This window comes from Punica granatum, chromosome 3 (assembly GCF_007655135.1).
Source record: "Punica granatum isolate Tunisia-2019 chromosome 3, ASM765513v2, whole genome shotgun sequence".
Classification (NCBI taxonomy): Eukaryota; Viridiplantae; Streptophyta; class Magnoliopsida; order Myrtales; family Lythraceae; genus Punica; species Punica granatum.
In genome coordinates, this window is record NC_045129.1 from 33,298,117 (window position 1) to 33,313,360 (window position 15,244).

The following is a 15,244-nucleotide window of genomic DNA, read 5'->3' on the forward strand; positions in this document are numbered from 1 at the left end:
AATTTTGTAATATTGCTTACATGTGTTACAAAATTAACGTGTCACATGTGCAATTCCGTCAATTTTAGATGGGAAATTAGCGTCGAGATACATGTAAAACCAATGTGTCAATGTTAAGATATCTCAAGTAAAAAATCAAGTTTGGACTAGAATTAAGAATTCCTTCAAACGTTATGATATATGACGCAATTAATCATTTTTTTTTAATAATTTCTTCTATGTAAATATATTTGTATACAATGATATCATGGTAAATAAATTCGTTTATATAAGTAAACTCTTTTATACTCTCAAGTTGAACAAAAAAATCACTACTTTTCGTGATACATAATAAATAAGTTCGTTTGTATAAATATACTCTTTCATATTCTCAAGTTGAACCCAAAAACCACTATTTTTTCATAATACAATTATGTTTTGCTATACGAAAATTCATTCATTCCTGTCCATTATTTATGTGTACCAAACGTAGTCTTTGGGTAAATGAACTACTTACTACTCCAATTGGATTGTTTTAGTCTATTGTCTCAAGAAGCCAAAAATGAGATCGAACTCACTGAATTTTGAACTGTTGTATTTCTTGCTAAAATGGTTCGCTTCTTACATCGACCAACCTCACCGTTTCTTTTTTCTTGTTAAACTCAAAAAAACATATTTCTGATAGTCACAGTGTCTCCAAAACCACGTAGGCGTCATCAAACTTCCGGTTGAACCTATTGCACCAGCAGTCCGATGTATGGTCCACTCTTGAAAAATGGACATTATGGTAATACTAGAAGTAGTAGCTTGATTACACAATATAATAAGGTGAACTCTATTCATTAGTACTCACACCAAAAATGGCCCTTCAACTCAGTTGCTAGCTTCCTCCATTGAAATCTTCAGCTGGCAAAGAGCTTGAGGTGATGGAGCTGGCTAGAGCTTCCGAACTTACTAATGGAATCTCGGGGGTGTATTCAGGTCCGTCGATGGAGGGCTTTATGACGGTATAAAATAGCACATTATAGAAGATGGTGAACACCAGAAGGGCAACCGTTAAATATGCCAGGAAGGATCCTGAGAGCTCGGTTGCGTCTTCTTCTGTTGCAGTCCGATCCCTTGACAGCTTAACATCCGAAGCTGAAATTCCATGGAATGAGCAAAAATCACATCTAAAGCTAGGTCCATGAAGTATACAATAGAATGGCATGATTCCGAAATGGAATTCGCACATGATATGTATCCTAGATGCTCGCCTTTAAACTAACTAGTTATACCGATGATCTTTTACATGATCAGAAACATTAAAGAAATCTCTGCAGAAAATCACATATATTGAAACTTGAATGGCTGGGATCATCCGACCGATACAATATGACACGAAAAGACAGCAGGAGATAACAAATTTAAAATGCTAAGTACCCAACTAACTAAACAGCGAGCATGAAAATCCGAGCTATATCACAAATCAGTTTACCTCTGATTTTAGGTGAGGGGATTGGTTTCTTGGAGAGGCTTTCGAGCTGCTGGTCGAGCTTCGAGAGGGCTTCCCGAGCCTTGTCCTGGTCTATCTCATACTGCTGCTGCGACTGCGACTCACTCTTCTCAGCCGCCCGTGCAGTGACAGATGAAGAACGGAGTCCCCGCCTTGCTCTTCTCGTCTTAAAAGTAACAATCTCGCTACCATGCTGGTTGGTTTCGGGATTCACCCGAGACTTGCCGGTGACGAGAAGAGAAGGTGATGACGATAAGAGATTTCCGCGAAGAGGGGGGACTTGCAGAGACAGCATCTGAAGGAGCTGTGCCTTGTGGATATGGTTGGACAAGACAAACAAGTCCCAACCTTAGCTCACAAAGACATAGGATTAGATTGGGGTGTGCAGATTCAGAGTAATTTTTTTTTTTTGCACAGATTCTAAGATTTTGAAACTGGTCTCTACGAATCTGGAACCGCAATCTATTTGGAACCTGAATTATACTATAGATTTCGGATATCTAGTTGGAAACTGTAATTTTTTTTTCTCTTCAAGCACAATAAATGAAATAAATAACTACAAAAAAAATCTCATTCACAATCACAAAAAATAAATAAATGTCGATATAGATTAATCGGATCACATCTATCCACAAAAATAAAGGATTATGTAGTTCTCTTTAGAGTTATATAATAGATAAAGCAAATACGCAACCAAGAGATTATGTAACTATTTAGCACAAAAAAAAAGGATGATGTAGCTCTTCTCAGCAGACAAAGTAAATAAGCTCTCCTTAAAATTCTGTAATTACTATCTCGCACATATATGTAAATATAAAATAACTTTTTCAGAAAAAATATAAGTCCCATCGAATCCATAGGTACTCTACATGTTGAAATCGGAACCAAAACCTATTTTCACTGATTCCTTAAATTACTACATGAACCCTACCATATTTTCCATTGGAGTTACTGTGACCCTATTCTAACCGGTAGATTTTCAATCTGTTTCGGATATATCCTGTATCTATCCACACCCTGGGATTAGAGACAGAATTTCTCTGCTGAGAGGAGAAATTCATTGACACTTCCCTCAGGCCCAAATCCATCAGTGAATATAACAGGCCTGGGCCAGTTCTCAATCTTACCACGCGATTATGAAAGAGGATGAAATTCTGTTCCGAGATGAGGAAAACGAACCCCAAATCTGAATATAACCGATATGAAATTACTTCGAAGGAAAATATTATCGGGATACCATGTAATGGAGAAGGTGGTATTGCGTAATGGGAGAGGAAAATGGCACATTAATAAACATCCCATTATAGATTTTTCTTTGATTGAACGATGGTATAGCTCCCTAACTTCCATACCATAGCTCGGTCCATTTGATCACAATTGTCTGTCCTCACGAGAGAGTTATATCCCAGGCAGCGGAAACTGGGCAGTCAGGACCTCGACTTTTCTTCGGAGATCTGAGACCTTTTCCTTTAAGGGAAAGTCAGGAGATGCCACATACTTCATGAAGTCCCAGAGCTTCTATCCCGGGGCAGACTCGTTAGCTTCGAGAGTGATCTGGATGCCCTCATGAATGAATTCAGCTGTCGCCTCAATCTCGTTCTTGGAAAATCCCTGTGCTGTCATCGCAGGTGAGTCGATATGAATGCCACCAGGAAGGGTCGGCACTAGGGTACTCACATCATCTTTAGATTGAAAGAACAAAAAAATTATCAGATCATTTGGATCACTGGAGAACAGTACATTATTCAAAAGATTCTAATCTAGACCTTAGGTATAAATATACTTCCAGACCGAGGTCAATCATAGAAGTCGATAGCCGAAGTTGATGGGCCCCACTATGACAAGTGACTGATCGGCGCAACCCGAAGATTCTTTCTCTAACTGGCTCTATGTAATAATTTCCCATATTACAGGTGGAAACTCGTAGAACTTTACCTGGAACAGAATTCTTGTTGAGAGTGATAGAGGCCATGTCAAGAATCTTCTCCACCCGATCACCATCTAAACCCTGTTCATGTAATTCATCGAGATGGTCAAAGAATAACTTCTTTAAATAGATAGATATTTCACCAGTTTTATTATGTTTTTTCTTGCCAGATCAATCTTATTAAGCAGAGGGCAAGAAATTTACAAGTGGCCTAAGATCTACAAGAACGAGGTGATTGTCACTGCCTCCTAAGACCAGTGAGTATCCCAATCGATCAATCCTGCAGCAAGAGCTCTGCAATTAGATATGACCTGAAAGAAATACCGAGCCGAGATATCATCAGATAAGATTAAGGAAAATGCTCTAATCACGGGTAGACAGTTTCAAATACCTTGTTCTGGTAAGCCTTAAACTCCGGTGACTCAGCGAATTTTAAACAAACTGCAACCTCCCAATTATGTGATTATGAGGACCACCCTGCACATAAAAGGTTCGCAGATAAGATTAAAATTATATATCAACTCTTAAACCAAGGAACGTGAAAATAATTTACGAATCTGATATTTTGAAAGTAGACCTTTAAGCTTGGAAAGACATTATTGATAGCAGACTCAAGATCAACTCCAAGAACTCGATCCTTCCTGAAAAAGATCACGCCACCTCTCGCCCCCCTTAAGGACTAGAAAAAGGGAAATTCATCGGATACAATTTTAATTGCAGAAAGTTCGGCAAGAGAATATAAACCAGAACAAAGTAAAAAAGGAAAGATTTTGAATTAGCACCTTGTGTGTTGTCGTTGTCACAAATTCACAGTACTCAAAGAGATCAGCAACTACGGAAGCAGCAACAAGTCCACTTATGTGAGCCATATCCATCATGAGAAATGCCCCAACAGCATCAGTAATCTGCCAATGAAAACAAATTATGGTTAACGAGTCACAAAAAGAAAAACGAGGTTCTCATATTAATTCATGTCAGCAAATAGTAATAACAAATAATTATCTTGACATATTCCTTTAACTTCCTGAAGCGAGGATAATCAAAATCACGAGGGTATGCACTTGCACCAACAATAATGAGTTTTGGCCTGAAGAGGGTTGCCATTTTCTCGAGCATGTCATAATCAATGAGGCCTGTTATAGATATCAAACTGAACTCAGAAGAAAGAACCCCAAAAGACTAGTGCTTCATCATGACAGAACTAGAATAAGAGCCCATCACCGGTTGATCTGTCAAGTCCATAAGTCATGGACTCAAGTGCCGGAAACCCGCCTCTTAGGGGTCATGAAGCCACGAGACAAGTTTCCTACATGAGACAAATCCAAACCCTGCGTTGATTAAAGACACATAAATTACTAAACTTTGCCGAGCGAAATAATTTCAAATGATAAAATCGTGGAAAAAGAGGAAGGCAGATGGTACGGTCATCTGGGTTGAGAATTGCGGTGTAGGCCTCGAAATTGGCAGGGGAGCCAGATAATGGCTGAACGTTGACACCCCACTTCTTTGTATCCAAGTGAAATGCCGCCAAAGTCCTTATCTGGCATAGGATCTCAAGCTCATCAATATACTCATTTCCACCATAATACCTGAATAGGGAAAAGAAAAAAAATAAAGGAAGAAAGCAGAATATCTTACAACGATCATCAGTGAACAATTGGCAAAATCAGAGGAAAACAGAGTTTCAGATCAGGTAACTCACCTGGCAATCCTTCAGAATACTCGTTTGTGAGACAAGGGCCCAGTGCCTCCATCACTGCCCGAGATGTAAAATTTTCGGAAGCAATAAGTTCGAGACTTTTGAACTGCCGATTTTTTCCTTGTGGATTATTGCACGCACTTCGGGATCAGCTTCAGACAGGCCATCATCTATGAAGCTGTATCCATTGCCTGAAGAAATGCAGGAACAACTAATTTGTTCAATAAATACAACCTGTAAGTATGCCAAAGCAGCACAATCCTCCTAAACCTTATTATTATTGTTGTATTGGTGGAAAGTGTGACAACAGAATAGAGATCAACATGCAGCAGCGTAAGGTTCATATAGGATGAGACATTTACATTCAAGCTCGGTTATGGGCGGAGAGACTGAAGAGGCTGCCCGAGCAATGACTAAGCTTCCTTGGGTGAAAGAGGAGTGAAGTGGCTTAACTGAACAGAGATTTAACTGACGAGGGAATCCATTTAAATTGGGCCCTTTTGGAGGGAAAGGTGATGCCTTGGCCAATATGGGCTGTTGCAGAGAACCTGTCACTGCAGCTCCACCACAAGCCTGCATCTTGGCTTCGAAAACTATATGTCTGCAAAAGATAATGCAAATCCCTTTCAGTAAAAATTCTTTATTATAAAAAATATCTGAACTAATTGCACATGAGCATCCGGAAAAAAAAAAAAAAAAAAAGATGCACCAGGGTCCATCACATTTTAGCTGGGACTTGATTTCTGAAGAGTTAAGACCGGCCAAATTCATTCGAAACCCAAAGTTCATAGCTTCACCAAAATCCATAAGAAAGCCGAGCAGCCGATGCCAACATGATCCTTCATCATATGCACTGAGCAATTTGAGGGTGCTCCAAACATTCTCCTGATTTCCAGTCGAAACATGGGCTTCTAACAGGTACGCCGATCAAATGGAGTTCACGAGCCAAAAAAAAAAAAAAAAAAAACACAGATGCTCCAACTGATTAGAAACAATGGCCAAGTAAGTAATATTCTCCCCTACCGAGGACAATTGCAAATGAGATACCAGATAAAGGCAGTAGTCCGGATTGAAAATTAGCACCTTGCAGACGGTAACATCTCAGCCGTCGCAGAGATGATGAAGCCGCAGATATCACCGGAAGAGGTGGAGGAGCGACAAGCCTCCGGGATGAGCTGCCAAGCTGCAGAGTGTGTGAAGGAGGAAGAAGAAGACGGGGTTCAATTTTTTATTTTTTAAATTTTTTATCTTCTTTTTCATTTTTGTGCGGCGCGAAAATATTTGTGGTTGATTGATTAAAGATCCAATGGACTGTTCGGCCCAAAACGTTTGGGCTGGGCCTTGGAAAAAGTCCAAAGATGGGGAGAAGAATTGAGGGGGGCACACGTCGGACGACATGTATATTCAGTTAAGTTCGGTTTAGTCGACCGTTATGCTCTCCGAAAATCGGAATCGCGGATATACTATGATGCAACTATGTAGGTGCGTCGCGCCATGTTCGAGCTCACCTCTTGAAGTTCATGGCATGCCCTGAATTCTTCGGAAGTCGATGGCAAGCATGAATTTGGTTGAAGTTGGAAACTTTGAGCTTGAGTGTTTGATTTGATCATGGTTTTGTTCATGTTGCTCATAAATGTTTTCAATATATATATATATATATATATCCTTGGCTGTCTTTCTCTCAAGAACCGCTGTGCTCGCGGGTATAAGTGCGATTGGCATGTATGTCTTTTCCATGTATGCTGTTAGCTTACCTAACTTTTTTTTTTTTGGTTATAAAATAAGTATATGAACTAATACAGGGAAATAGAAACGAAAGCTAAATAAAAAGGTACGAGTACAATTGCTAATAAAAATTAAAATCGAAACCTTTAAATAGTTAATAAACGAAAATGAGTGCTATTGCATTAACCTCCATTATTATGCTCACGTAACTTTGCTGCAGTATACAAGGATTCTTGCAGGTTAAGCTACGGAAGAGGGTCCACTATACAAGCACACCCACAACAAAGCCTTCCCTTGTTTCATGCCATATGACTACTAACCGTATGGGATAGTGTCCACCTTGGGCTTAACCAGTCGGAGGTAAGAGCGTTCGGTTCCGGGTATCCTTTTTTTTTCACGATACCCGGACCCTACCCTATAAGGAGCAGGTTCTAAGATTTTGGAACCGGACCATATCCTATTGAGTCATGAAACCGAAACCTACCCAGAATTTGTATTATCCCACAAGTTCCGGGTACCTTGTTGGAACCTGTAAATTTTTTTTGTCTCACTAAATAAAATCGAAAATGTCTCATCAATAATCAATAATTACGCATAATAAAATGTCAACATAAATTTAGATTAAATCCACAATATATCTATAACAAAGAGTAATATATCTCATAAATCAATCCACAAAACTAAACATCTGTAAGGTATCACCGATGATACATCTATCATCGTCAAACCAAGACTACCAACGATAAAGAATGCGAAATTTCCATCAAGTGAAGAGAGAGACCGAGAGGGGAATAAAGAAAAGTAAAAGGGAGAGATATATCTGAATATAACTAGAGAAATTATTATCTGGTTACCCTATATGTAAGAACCGAAATCGGAACTTGTTTTCACCGGTCCTAATTTTAATACACGGACTTTACCATATTTTTAATACGAACTATCCAGAACATATCCTAACGGGTAGGTTTCGACCGGTTACGGATATACTCGGTATCCGTGCACGGGTCGGAGATGTCTTATTTCCTCGTACAGGTTGATGATTGCTTCGCTAAATCTAATGTCTGTCAGCTCCTCAACACGTAAAACCGAAGCCGAATTTTGGGTTGGGGAGGGGGGGTGTTTAAGAACTGATTCGACCTTACAGGTTCCTAGAGCAGACAATCATCTAGAGAAATCGAAATAGATTATAGAAAGTGAAATGCTTCAAATTGAAAAAGTTGTCAGATTGAAGATCGCCAATCGATTGAGCACTAGCTCTACCATGATACTGATACACCCATTGAGCGAAGCCTTTAGCATGTGCTAACCACATGTCAATCGGTCCGTGGACCTAGCTAGCCGCTCCATGTGATATAGTTAGTGTTGTCGCTTGTCAGCCTCCACTATACATTTTTTTTTCTTTTTAATTACAAAAGAGGTCCCAGGATCATTTGAGCTTAAGGAAGAAAGGAGGTGAGAAAAGGGGAAAAAATTTGCAATTATTATCAGTAAATGATTTCTGATCAAGTGAGTGAACAGTCGGATATGAAAACTCACGACTATAGTTTTTAAAACCAGATTAGGAGCATAACCTGCCAAGGTATGGATTTCTGGTTTTATGGGTTCAATTACCAATGGATTGAATCGGATTTGTAGAAAAATAATTAAATAAAGGGCAAATTACGCTATATATTCTATGATTTCACTATTTTTTAAAATTTATACTATGCCTTTAAAATTATAAAAAAATATTCCATAGTTTACATTTTTTTTTTCAAATCTATCCCGCCGTTATATCTTCCGTCAACATTTAACGATCTTGCTACTGTGGCCATTTATTTGGGATAGATTTAAGAAAAAAATTAAAACAATGGGATATACATGGAGCCTACTTACGTTTCATAAATGAAAAATATAACGTTGGGATAGATTTGAAAAAAACCTATAAAATTATGAGATATTTTTTATCATTTTAAAAATATATAATAGATTTGAAAAAAATGTGAAATCATGATATATATGGAGTAAAAATCATTAAATAAATTATAAAACATATAAGTATTCTAATATAAATAAAATATATAAGTGTGATAGATTGTGTCAAAGTCCAGCCCATAAATTAGGAAGATAATGGTCCGATACCCAAGATGTCATTTTTGGAAATATTAGATGGACAAAGTATGGAATTCAGTAAAACCTTTCCTGAAACCTGAACCGTATTATCGGGTCATTCCGTTTTGAACAGAAAAACCGAATTAATCGGCTTCGGAGAATATTCAATACGAAATTTCCATACACATTTCGGTTTCGAAATAGTTACGGTTTTCCAAATTAAAAATTATGGCTAACAATTCGGTCTCGAATTTATATATTTATATATAATTGCTTAGATATTTGCATTATTATGTATAAAATGGAAATTAGAATTTCCAGAAGAATTCAAAAGGGGTAAAACAAAATCTTCCTCGGTTAGAAACAAAATCCGTTCCTCAATTTAATGCCTCAAACGTTTCGGAAATTTTATATTGTAATTGTAGTTGCAAAGCCCCATTTTCTTCTCTAGACGAACTCCTCTCCAACAGTCGTCAAGAATTAAAGAGGAAAAGAAAACTATCATCCGTCAAGAGAGCTAAAGAAGCATCGATGATCTAGAATAAGAGTCCATGACCCGTCAAATTGTCGAGTCGATGAGGGTGATTGCTCAGTTCCCGGTCGAACCGGTTCGACTTCTATTATTGTACCCTAGAAATTATTATTTTTCAATATTTATATAGAGACATGCACGTCTGAATTTTTCAACGGTACTCAATGTAGAAATGCCTCGGATTCGTTTAGGTGAGGGAACAACTTATTAATATATAATTAACAATGTGTATTTACTTTTAAGCACACCAAACCCTCGCATTAAAAGGAGAGGCGACCACTTTCCAGATAAAAGCGGAATACGATGGACGCAATTACGTTCAACTTGGATATATATTCTATGATAGATTTTCGTGTGATAAATCGATCAATAGTAAGATTACTTTAAACATAATTAATGTCTCGTCAAACATGCTGTAAATGTAGCAATCAACAATGTATTTAGCGGTTCGATGCGTGAGGAGCTGATATAGTATGAATATGTGAGTCGTGCTATTATAAGGGTACTATATGCTACTTCCTAATAATCAAATGATGTTGATCTCTCAACTGTTATAAGTTGAACAAAGGCATTCCTATTTGCACGAATGGCTTACACGTAAGACCTTTTCACACACAAATATACGTACAACTAGGAATCAATGTCAAAACAATTTGAGAGAGAATTGATGATAATATGCGTCAATGTGTCTGACCATTTCGTTTAAGCTCTTTTTTTTTTTTGGGGGGGGGGGATTTGAAAAAGGAGGCTGATAACCTCGTTTAAGCTCATTTCTTAATTATTGAGCAAAACTGATACAGTTTGTATACTAAGTCCATGAACATCCCTCGTAACCAAACAAAAAAATTGATATTGCTTGTGTGACTTAATAAACAATCAGTTAACACGACTTTGTGAAAATGGCATGAAATTATCCGATATATCTCATGCATATATGCAAACCGGTTGTAACACGAATTAAAATGAATGATGTGGGCATGAAGAATATGATTGTTAAAATTGACTAGTAAGGCCTGCAGTAACCATATATAGGCATTTTTGATTGAGGTTAATTTGACCCAAAAGACATAAAGGAAGGATTGATGGGCACAATTAGGATTTGTTGAAAGATGAGAGAGGGGGAGGCAACCTCGGATTCTAGAAAAGTTGGCAAAATGCGTCGATCTCAACAAATCTTACAAGCAAAGTAAGCGAACTGTTTTTGGTATTTTAGGATTTTCAACATATTTGGGAATTTTGATTGTCGACAAAAAGGAGATTACTTTGGGGACAAACCCAAGTGGATCAACTAGCAAATCGATCTCTTTAGCTAATTATTTTATCCTGTATCAACCCTCATTCCGAAGCAATTATGTACGGATATTAACTGCTTATACATATATAAAATTAGAATATCTATCCATGCACACGTTTGCACAGTATTAGTTAAATTTCTTTTATAGGTAAAAGGGGACGGGGACGACCGGTGTAATAATCCCAACAGGACGTAATAATATGGGTTCGAATCTCATCACAGAATGTCCGATTTAAGCCATAGCTATGTCAGGATCCAAGGGCCTAGGTTTGTTACCGTGACCCGAATGAGGTATCAGAAAAACACTACTCATCCTCAAATCTAACTACTACCGAAAGCGGATTAGACAACAAATAAGGGGATCTTCCATCCCTTATTTCCTCCTAGGTCTCTAAAGAGACTTCAACCCCTGACCTAATACTGGGAACGCTAGCGCGTTACTAACTGAGGTACATCTCATTGGTCAATATTTGTTAATTTACTTTATCTTCTCTTATACTATTTTAATTTTACTAGAAATTCTAACATGACATTAAGTCACGAAAACACATTCGGTGCTTTCTATTTAAGTGTTTAGTACTTTAATTTTTAGTACTACTATTATTCGTGATGAAAAGTACATAAAATACTAATTTTTTTTAATTGAAATACTAAATAGTTAAACTAAAAAGGGATTTTTACTTAAAATGACCCATGATTTACTTGTTTTGTCAAATCTATCATATGCTTTTTTTTTGTCAAATCTATTCATGGTTTACGTTTTGCATCAAATCTATCCCGGCGTTATCTTTTCCGTCGACATCTAACGGCCGTGCTGATGTGGCACGTGGAGAGATAGTGGGCCACATTGCCATGTGGGCGCCACGTCAGCACGACCGTTAGATGTCGACGGAAAAGGTGACACCGGGATAGATTTGATGCAAAAAATATATCATGGGATAGATTTGACAAAAAAAAAGCATATGATAGATTTGACAAAACGGGTAAACCATTGGCCATTTTAGGTAAATTCCCCAACTAAAAATACTATATACTTAAACTTATGAAAGTATCAACATATCACCGGGATCTAATGTCATTGTAAATGGACCGTTCAAATGTCCTCTACTTGGACTTGCATTGATCAATCCCAAATTTAGATTAGGTAATATTGGATACATAATTCAAATATATTTTAACATTTCTAAATGCCTTCCCATAAAAAGGCAAAAATTTTATCTTGTTTGGTACATGGAAATGGAATGTGAATGAATAGAATAAATTTTGTATAGTGAAATGTGATCATATTGAGAAAAGCAATGATTTATAGGTTGAACTATCAAATATGAAGGAATTGATGTACTTGAATGAACTTATTTTGTAAATATAATGCTATACATTTTAATTTTAAAGTTATTAACTTAAAATATATATGATGCTGAAAAAACTTATTAGAAATGATAGAATGGACATTTTTTAAGTTTTTTTTTAAGGAATGATCATTCAATCAAGTTGAAAGTACATCTTTCAATGGAATGATCATTCTAACTCATGAAAATATTGCCATATATATAAGCAATTAGAGTGAAAGAATGGGATATTCATCCTATTCCATTTTATTTCCCATAGACCAAACGGAAGTTAATTAGATTGCTGGTAATTTTAACTACATATGTATCGTACCAAAATTCAGATAAATAAAATATCTTGTAACATATCATTCATCCTCCAATAAAAAATTATTGTATTCATTTCTGTTATTAAGACATAAAAGATGCCAATGAATATAGTAGGAGATTAAAGGAAAAAGTAAAGAGATATGAAAAGTTTTTACAAATAATAAGAAAAAATAAATTTCTTAGTTATAAGGCTGAGAGCTACTTAACTTCCTTATTATAACAAATCATTTAGATTAGTGGTTTTCTTTGATCTTTAATTTTCACCCTTTTTGTATAAGTAATTGAATAACTCTTGTTTTTCCATGTAAAACGATAACTCTAGCTATATATATATATATATATATATATGAAAATGGAATGAAGATCTGTATATATATACGTTTTTTGGTAGTCATTTCATGTATGTGATCATGCATGCCAACAAAATTGGACCAGAGTAAGGTGCGCAAAATTCTTTTTCGGAAGGGGAAAAGGGATCGCTAATGATTGAAGAAGAGGGCACTTCTAATGAATGGAACTATCCCTTCACATTACCCTTTTTCCTTAAATTATATATTGTTATTATTATCATACATTTCATATTAAATAAAAAAGAAAAAAAGAGTTGAGATAAAAATGGATGTTTATGTTCAAAAACTAGCTTTTGCAGCCCACTAGGATATGTTTCGGACGGTTGAAAGTTAAAGCTTTTAGCCAACACCCCATCTTCATCTATCATTTCTTTGGCACAAAAAGCTAAAAATTCGGGATATATTTCATTTTGCTGGGGGATCAAGATAATTATGATCTTTTGTAGTCAAGCACATCAATGCTAATTAATAACAACTATATATTTTCCAAGAGTTTTGAGAATTAATTAAAGTTAGTCATGATAAGCGGATATTAAGGCTACAAAAATGGTGGAAGAGGGTTTATTAAAATGACATATGTCGCCATTTGAAACTATGAAGTTCCGGATTCGACCTTCTCAATAGAGGTTTGATGTTCATATATTTATCTCCTACTATTCTTATATTAAGTCTTAAGTCTCTTTTATAATCGAAAAAAGGATAGTTGTAAAACTTAAAATATCAAATTAGATGGAGCCTTTACCAACCCAAAAAAGGGAACTCTTCTTTTTTTCTCACAATTTAAATTAGACGAAAGGCTTGTGCATATGTATGAGCTAGAGTTGTCGCCTATATGTATTAAAAAGATTGAATGGTAATTGGACGGATATATAAGTAGTATTAAATTTAGTCGTGATGAATATTTGTCTATGAAGAAGTTAATTTTCATTTTCTATTGTGACAATTTATTTAATTAAAGTGTATTTTTTTCATTATCACCCAAAAAAAGGTTTTTTTTCATTAGTCATACTTTGATTAAAATTTTTTCTATTTTTGTTGTGAGACTAACTTTCACAACAACTACACAGTTTTAGAGAAAGAGTGTTTTCGTTTTTTTCTTGCAAAGATACTAAGGGCATATATCCATCTTAATGTTTTAAACACTATGTATAATGTATAATATATATGTCTATATATATAAATATAAAGAAACTTTTCGACTTTTATAGCTGATAATTTTTGGAGTTTCGTTGATAGTGTGGCACGCTAATAGCACACCATTTCTCATACGGTAATTGATGAAAATTTTAAAAGCCACTCAATTATAAGCTTTTTATGTCCTATATGGCACCATCCTATTAGTTATTTTATCTTTTATAATTGTATATAGATATAGATGTATACATGTAGAGTATCCTCATTTTCACTATAAATTAAACAATTATGATGGAAGAAATTAACTCTTCTCTATTTTCTGGTGGAAATGATATATATTTCATTAATCAGCACACATGATATACATTAAATGACCACATAATATTGTGGGCGCCTAACCCAGCCACGACGTTGCCTGAGTCTATCCCGGTCATGACACTGCTGGTGTTTGTCCCGACCATAGAACTACTGGGCAACAACATACCCTTTATTACAAAACCAACAAGGAAAACAAACTGCACATTGTATAGAAATTGATCACAACCACATGATTCAGGGCAGATCGGTCCCGATAACAGATCTTCAAAGAATAACCAAGCATATACACAACCTAAACAAATCAGAAGCTCTTCTAAATGGACACCAGGGGGGAAACAAAAGCAAACACAACCATAACATCGGACTATGTCGATAAATTGTCAACGGTGAACATCTAAGAGGCCAAAGTTTCTAACTTAGGGTAGAGAAAAGAAAAACGTGACCGTCAAGGGCTCTAGAAGAGTCGCGCTTAAGTCAACCTGGTACATCAAGGCGTGAACTGAATTAATGCTGAGCTGCGGGGGAATCAGACAGTAGAAGATCGTGGTGGGTTGCACCTCTGCGCGACGATGGACCGACGGTGGCTTGGTGAAAAGATCGGGATGGGGTCAACAAGATGTGGCGAGTGTAGAGTACAGGGAAGTAGATTCGGCTTTGAGGAATGGTGGAGGAAAGATGAAGCCAAAGACATAGAAAGAAGAGATAATAGAGTCTTCGGGGCACGAAAAAGACCTTAGTCGCCCGACGCGCTCATTCTGGGTTAAGGGCGGCGGTGGCAGCGGTGGGAACAGAGGGGTGGGTTACTAGTTCTAAGGTTTGGGGGGAGAGAACATAGGTGATTTTCAATTTTTTTTTTCGACAAATCAATAAATGTCCATTGATAACAAAAACGAGTACAAGAGGAAAATGTTCAATAGGATGCATTATGGAGCTAAAAAAAACAACAAATCCACCTAAATCTCCACAAATGGAGATACAAGTGATTAGAGCACATCAAATAATCATAGATATAGTTGTAGAGATCATTCTAATTGCTATATTT

The 15,244-nt window shown here is 36.5% G+C and overlaps 1 protein-coding gene and 1 pseudogene across 1 annotated transcript; both read right to left on the reverse strand.

The window, feature by feature from the left end:
* Nucleotides 1–600: 600 nt before the first annotated feature.
* LOC116198896 lies at nt 601–1,818 on the reverse strand. Its single transcript, XM_031529164.1, has 2 exons — nt 1,457–1,818; nt 601–1,119 (listed from the first exon to the last, which is right to left on the reverse strand). The coding sequence occupies exons 1-2, from the start codon at nt 1,767–1,769 to the stop codon at nt 860–862; spliced, it is 573 nt and encodes a 190-aa protein (XP_031385024.1). The 5' UTR covers nt 1,770–1,818; the 3' UTR covers nt 601–859.
* An 863-nt stretch (nt 1,819–2,681) lies between these two features.
* Nucleotides 2,682–6,451, reverse strand: LOC116198905 (annotated as a pseudogene).
* Nucleotides 6,452–15,244: the final 8,793 nt, after the last annotated feature.

Excerpts from the sequence above, each read along its gene's own strand:
- LOC116198896 (XM_031529164.1), bottom strand. The coding sequence starts at position 1,769 with ATGCTGTCTCTGCAAGTCCCCCCTCTTCGCGGAAATCTCTTATCGTCA. Across the intron at positions 1,120-1,456 it reads CCCCTCACCTAAAATCAGAG|CTTCGGATGTTAAGCTGTCA; the intron begins GTAAACTGATTT and ends ATGGAATTTCAG.